Source organism: Cyprinodon variegatus, unplaced genomic scaffold (genome assembly GCF_000732505.1).
Source record: "Cyprinodon variegatus isolate N-32 unplaced genomic scaffold, C_variegatus-1.0 Scaffold716, whole genome shotgun sequence".
NCBI lineage: Eukaryota > Metazoa > Chordata > Actinopteri > Cyprinodontiformes > Cyprinodontidae > Cyprinodon > Cyprinodon variegatus.
This window is the reverse complement of record NW_015151169.1, coordinates 206,623-214,022: the sequence shown is the minus strand read 5'-3', so window position 1 is coordinate 214,022 and position 7,400 is coordinate 206,623. Positions and strand designations below refer to the sequence as shown.

General features: G+C 37.6%; 1 protein-coding gene across 1 annotated transcript in view; it reads left to right on the top strand.

Annotated features, from left to right (window-relative positions):
- Positions 1–7,400, top strand: part of LOC107097712 (SH3 and multiple ankyrin repeat domains protein 3-like) — a gene marked incomplete at its 3' end in the record, with an annotated part of 206,675 nt that overhangs the window by 29,228 nt on the left and 170,047 nt on the right. The window contains exon 2 of the mRNA XM_015394969.1: positions 1,374–1,445. Coding sequence (XP_015250455.1) covers positions 1,434–1,445 — 12 coding nt within the window. The remainder of the gene's footprint in view (positions 1–1,373; positions 1,446–7,400) is intronic.

The window sequence follows — 7,400 nt, the reverse complement described above, 5'->3', positions numbered from 1 at the left end:
GAGACATTTTGCCAGTAGAACAAGAGAATTTACTTAAAATAAGAAAACACAATTGCATTGTCTTATTTCAAGTGCATATTATCTAATTATCTTATTTTAAGAGTAAAATTACTCATTCCATTGGCAAACTATCTCATTTACCTACTCAAATTAAGGGTGAATACACTTAATTTAAGAAATTTGTTCTTATTTCTAGATTGTTTTTGCAGTGCTGGACATGAAATGTTCTTCACAGATGCTCCACATCTAATCCGATTCACTTTGAGCCCTTTTACCAGGAACAGTAAACACAGCCTTCTGTCTGAAGATGTGCAGAGCTGATGGAGAGTAAAGATCTGCAGCTTATTGCAGAGAATGATGGTTTTCAGAGATGGATCAGCTTCACCCACTACTGTCTGGTTAAAGTTTGATGGAAAAACTCTGAAGTTTAGTAAGTTAAGCTTTTTAAGATGTGAAATCAGATCATTACAGATGAATGTTAGCAGAAAGCATCATGAATAGTTTGTTTGTCAGCATGTTGTTTCCTGTTCCTCTCATTTTACACCATGTTTGACGTTCTTCTGAATCCCAGATGCTGAAACACTCAATGTTGCTGCTGTGCCCGGAGAAATGAACCCTAATAGCTGACAGATTTTTTTATTACTTCTTTGATCTTCAGCTTCTTGCCTGTTTGTTGTGGCCCTTCCTCCTCCTCCACCTCCTCCTCCTCGTTTCCTCCTCCTCTCCACCGGCGCTCAGAGAACTGACAGCGTGCGCAGGCAGCAGCAGCATCCCTGTTTGATCAGGTCCAGCTGAACATCGGCTAAATCCTGTTCTCTCTAACTGTACAGGGGCCACGTTCATTATGTATTAACTCTGATTCTGGGTAAAAACAAAGCTGACTTTCTCTGTATTCCCTTTATTTTGGAGAAACAGAAATATAATAAGCATTGATTGTTATTTAAGGAAATTGTTGACCTTCCTCCTGGAATAATGAACTGTTTGATGGGTTTTTTCTTTAATGTGGCTCATAAAATAAACAGCTGCTGTTAGATGAACCTTTCCCTTCACTGTGTATCAGTGGGACAGAAGCGATTGTGTGTTTTGGGGGGGTGTTGTAGGTGGATTGGTTGATGTGATTAATGCTGATTCTTTGTGTTTAACATGTTGTATAACTCCAAATAAAATTTGCAAGGAAAAACCTGATGGGAAAGTGTTACGGGTTAAGGATTGAGCTGTTTTGAAAAAACACTGAAGCTGCAGCTGGTTTCTTTTTTCTTTTTTTAGTACTTCATTTTTCTGTGCAAAGAGGAGGATGAAATATTCAAGATGTTAATATTTCAACATGGAGAGGTCATTTACCAGACGTTTCTGTTTTCTTCCTCCCCTCCCAGGGAGCTGCCGTGAGAAACTGTAGACCTCCTCCTTCTGAGAGAGTTTCTCCTCTGGATCTCATGGCTGAAATGGTACGTAGGATTTATCTGAATTCAACAGATCATAGCTTAAAATAATGACGCTGAACGCTTGAAATGCCATGCTGGAGGAGATGTCATCAAGCATTAATTAAATGTATTAGGATGACGATGATGAAGATGATGATGATCTGCTTGTTGCATTTTTCTGCTAATCAAAATAAAAAAAAAAATGCTGTTATTTATCTAACTTTGTATTTTTGTTGTATTTGTTAGTGATAACTTTCCACATTGTCTAACTCCAGACTCATTCTATAGCTTTTCCAGAAGATTATATTTGAACCTTTAAGTGTGGCACTGTTGCATTTGCTTGGTTGTTCAGTGCACGTTGATGACAATCAGCAGGTGATGCAAAAAATGCAAGAACATATTATCTTTTACATTTCTTCTTTGGACAAAGCTTGTTGTATTTTCCCTGTCCTTGGTCCTGATCTTTAGTTCAGGAACACACTGGGTTTTGTTTATGATCTGGCTCTACAGCCCAAACGCTCCAGCTGCAGTCTGTCAGCAGAGAGTTTTTAAGGTAATAAAGTTGGAGTCCTCTGATAAAAGCTTGCTGTCCCAGTTGTTCATTTTAACATTACTAATGGTGTATTAGTTGTGAGTGATGTAATTCTGGTCACACATGGAGCTCGATGTGGTGAAAAGTAAAGGTTCTCTGATTCACTGTTCAGGTCTATGCTGCAACTGAAATGAATTTATTTTTAGAACAGCGGCCTCTGCTAGATAAAACCTGATCAGATAAAGTTTATCTCATCAGACTCATTGTGCACCTCAGGAGCAAGTCTGTTTATTAGCAAATATTAATCCATTAATAATTGATGAAATTGATAAAAAAGAATGAGTTTTCTTAGGCACCGCCAGCAAACCAGAAACTTACAGTCGGAAACATCTGCGCTCCTCAATGATCTCTACAATAAAGGTTTGAATTAGAGATTTACTAACAGGAGCTGTCATACAGAACTGAGAATGATGGCTGAGCAGCTGCAGGATTTAACAATCAGAATAGCTTGAGATGGTTTATCTATGCGGAAAAACTTTTTATATGGAATTTAAAAGCTCACATGCAGATCAAAAACAAAGGATGTCCAATATATGTCTTAGCTGGTGATGCATCACTTTAATTCAATTCAATTCAGTTTATTTATATAGCGCCAAATTAGCAACACGTCATCTCAAGGCACTTTACAGTTCAACCAGATCATACAGTCAAATTGATACAAAGTTTTCTATCTAAGGAAAACCAGTTGATTGCATCGACTCATTGACTCAAATACAATCCCTCACACTAAGCATGCTTGTAGCGACAGTGGAGAGGAAAAACTCCTTTTTAACAGGAAGAAACCTCCAGCAGAACCAGGCTCAGTGTGAGCGGCCATCTGCCGAGGCCGACTGGGGTTCAAGGAGACAGAAGCAGAGACACAAAAAGCAGCTGTAAAAGGCGGCCCCGTCCAGAAAACACACAGCCTGGGTGGCGAGCTCCGAGCCAGCTCCCATGCCAGAGGATGAAGAGAGCACATCCACTCATTCACGGTCAGAGAAACAGGACCACACAGGAAAACAGGCCGATCTCCAGCATCTATAAACAAGGGTGTTGATGGCAGCAGCACAGCTGATGTTTCTCTCCAGGATGGAGTCACAGCCAAGCAGGAACAGACGAGGCAAAGCTGCTCTGAGGAAAAGCATAGAGAGCAGAACGTTAGAGATTGAACTTTACAGCTCAATGTTTCAGTGGGACAGGCTGACATTTAAACTTGGAGTGATCAATCAATCATTCAGTCAATCAACTAGTCAACCAATCAGTTTTTTTTACTTGACTGAACAATTTCATCATTAACATACAAACACATTATGTGTCATGATTCTGCCATTTGTGAACTTTTTGTTTCTGTTTAGGTTCGTTTTTGAGTTTTCCGTCACACTTTAATTTATGTCATTCTGTGTTTCCTGGGTCATTGGTTTATTTTCCATTTTGTGTCATTCTAGTTGTTTTCTAGTTTTATCCAAGCAGTGTTGAATTTTTTGAGTTACTCTCTGTTGCCCCCTTGTGCCAATCTCCTTTCCCCCAGCTCCCTTCTAGATCCTTCTATCCATACCTGCTCCCTATCAGCTGATTGGCCCATTCTTTGTTCTGTTTCCCAAATATACACCTCCTGCAGTTCATCATGGCTGGATTCTCTTCATTACTTCATTAATGGCTGATTGGAACAAAACAAAGTTGAAGATTAACAGAATATTGGAAGATTTTACATGACCATGGATGATTATTTAGAAAAATTTGTATAATTCTTTTGGGGGAGGGGGGTTGGATCATAAACTTAAAAGAAAATATTCTCTAAAAATTGTGAAAACTGAATTAACCCACTAAATTTACTTAAATATATTTTACATACCAAAAGACAAAAACTAAATTGGTAGAAATAACAAATTACCAAAAAATTTGCATAAATGGCCACAACAACCACATCAGATTCAAAAAATGTTCTTAACTTCAGTAAATGATCCTCATAAACCTGAAGCAGACAAGCTGTGTGTAAGTGAGGTGCGTTCCTGAGAAATATAAATATAAATCTGCATAATTACCCCAATAAAACCATAAAATGCTACGACTTCCCCTGCTGTCAGAAGGTGTTCATTCATTGTAATAGTTTGAAGAAGAAGAAAGAAAACTTCTGGTTTGGAGATCGAGGTTCTGATGACTACGAGCAGAGCCGCAGAGTTAAAGGAGTCAAACAGTTACAGAAAAAAAAAGTTAAACAAAAATAATCGTTTGATCTGAAAACATTCAATGAAAACCACTGATGGAGGCAAGAAGTGCAAATGATTAATATGAGTTCACCATTAACCGACATGACACAACATTCTGCTAAAGCTCTTTTTTAAAAATGTTGATGGTGAAACTCTAATTCGATCATTTTAGACAGACCAAACCAAAACATTACACATTTTATGTATTAATGCAGGCGATTAGCTGCTATGCTGGTAACTGAATGCAAGTCTTAACATTAGAGGAGCTTTGCTGAACTTTCTATCTATTTTCTGCTGCAGACGTTATTTCAATAGTAGCTTTATCTCACATAGAGTCACTGACTGTTTTCTTTGGACGAAATAACAATCAGTGAAACCACATTCCAGCATGCCAGTTACAGGTGTACAGACCCATATTTCTAACATGAGTGAATAAAATGTTTAAATAAAATTAAAAAAAATATTAAATAAAATGTGTAATTGCAGAGCTGCAAAATATAGAATGATGTAGCCTAATGGAATGGACAGTTGCTGCTAAGTAACAACAAATGTTGTCGTTAAGTTTGGATAAGAGCTGACTGATTGATTCCTAAGTAAAGTCTGGAGCGCTCTACTACCAAACTACATTTCCACCAGTTTTAATGTTAATGAAAAAATCCTGATCTGGTTCTTCATTTACAAACAAGGAATTTTATTCATTCGCCATCTTATGTTTTTCAGTAAAAGTTTTCTTTTTTTTCCCAGGGCAATAGGTGTAGACTTATAATACTAGTAAATATTATCCATGTTTTTTATATATTTTACTATTCTCTATCAACTTTAAACTATATTAGTCTTTCTTAGCTTGTTGTATAAACAATGTTAATCTATTCTTATATATCTTCTATTTCATTTCTGTGGATTTTATTGGAAACTGTCATGTTCTTTTTAAGGGATCTGACCCACATGCAGGAAACCACTCAGAGAACCAGAGAAAAGGTTTAACAGGTTTATTGAAAGCACGATGAGTTGGATCCAGGGTAACTCAGAGAGCTGGTGAACTGGAACTGGAAGTGAGAAGGGAAGTTCAGAGTTTAGTTCAGGCTCAGTGGGAAACTTGAGTGATGACTTGCAAAAACAAAGACTGAAACGGGTCTCACGTTTCCACAAAAAGGTGTCCTTCCCAGAATCCAGTCGGTGTGGAATATTCCAGAATTTGGTTGACTCGTTGGAGGGCGGACAGGATTTACTCGGGTTTGGTTGGTTCCTTGAGGAGCGATGGAACTGACTGCCACTTAAATTTCCTGAAGTACTTGATCGGTACGTGTGGAGATTTATCCCCTGCTCAGTGTGAAGCTCAAACAATCCTTTCAGGGAAAGAAGGTCCAAACATCCAGTTTGCATCCCCTGCTCAGTGTGAAGCTCAAACGATCATTCCAGGGGGAGAAGGCCAAAACATTCAGTTTGCAGGATGACTTCCTGCCAAGAGGCAAAGACAAAAACAACAAGATTAGGGCTTAGGGAGACAAAGACTCAGTTAGACTCTGCTAAACTCAGCTTGGCTAGAGTACCCAAAACTGGCAAACAATCTGGCATCGAGGTAGTGGCAGTCAGCAGCTTAAGAGTCCTCAGATAATGAGCCAACCATCTGCAGGTGTGTGGAAGGGCTGACAAGAACCGGGCGCCACCTGGTGGTGGAGGGAGAAAACACAAACAACACACAACCCACACAAACTGGATTCCTAACAGAAACTAAATCTCTATATAACTTATTTTTCTTTTTTACAAATTTTAAGTCCCTTTGTCATCCAGGGTTTTACTGTAACATTTTTGTTTTTGTGACAGACTAATATCAAGCAGTCCTTATCATAGAGCACTTAGCCACATTCACATCCTCCACATATACGAAGGACCTAAAGAGTTAAATTTAAGATTTAAATTATGCAATTTGAAATAGTAATAGTAAATTGCATTTACTAATCTGTTATTTAATGCTGGAATATGAAATATATTTTCAAATCCCATTTCTAAATGAAGAATAAAATATCAAATTCATACATCTGATTATTAAACATTTCTTAATCACACATTTGAAATTGTTATTCCTTATTCCATTTTCAATTTGTATTTTCAAATCCTTTTTGAAATTGCACTTTCTTTTTGCATTACCCACTCAGTTTACCTTTTCCGTGACTCTTCTGGGCCCAAAAATTGTCCCAATGGGTTCCCCTTTTGGATAAATTTGTACGGGACCCTTCTGGTGCCTGAACACACCGAGAACACAATTAAACCAATCACAGCTGTCGAGTCAATGAGTCGATGCAATCAGCTGATTTTCCTTAAATAGAAAACTTTTAACCAATGTGACTGTATGATCTGGTTTAATTGTCTCTGTAAAGTTACCTGAGATGACGTGTTGTAAATTGGCGCTATATAAATAAACTGAAATGAAATAATTTTTATTAAATTGACCTCAACAATAAATATCTGGATAATTAAATAAACAGCTTTACGACAAAGTCAAAAATCTCCACTTTACACAAAATGTATTATTTAGTGTGAAATTATGTTTCTATGTTTAAAAAATCTCTGGGATTTAACAGCTTGAGAGATTAGACTCTCTCCGTGTTCAGGAACAAATCTGCTTTTAAAGGAGAAATCCTAAAGATGTTTGCAAGATCGTTCTCAGTAAAGAGCATCTCTCTATGCAGCTGAGTGTGTGCAGACTCCTGCAGACTATGAGAACATTAAAAGCTTCAGGCTGAACTGAAGCAACCAGTAATGATGATTTTTAGCATCCACTTTTTCCTGCAACCAGTTAACAAAATGACCTGAAAATAAAAATGGCATTTTCTGGACACATAACCATAAAGTTTTCATTGCATTTTTGTGGACAACTATCTATTTGCATCACAGAACAGTGCAGTTCTGATAAACCCTGATATGGAAGCTTTAGATGCCTAAGGAGATAAACAGGGTTTGAGACCTCCTTGGTTTTCCGACTGGTCTGGACCTGGTTTTAGTTCTTGGGCGGATTTTCCGATCTTTATGCCTCAGTCTTGGTTTTGGTCTCCAGTCTTGACAAATTGTATTGGTTTGAGACTTTTTAGTAAAAAAAAAAAAAAAAAAAAAAAAAATGAAATTCACTTTGATCTTCTCCTGCAGAAGCACATCGCCCTGCATGTTAATTAAAAACATTAGTGATGACAGCACCCCTGGATC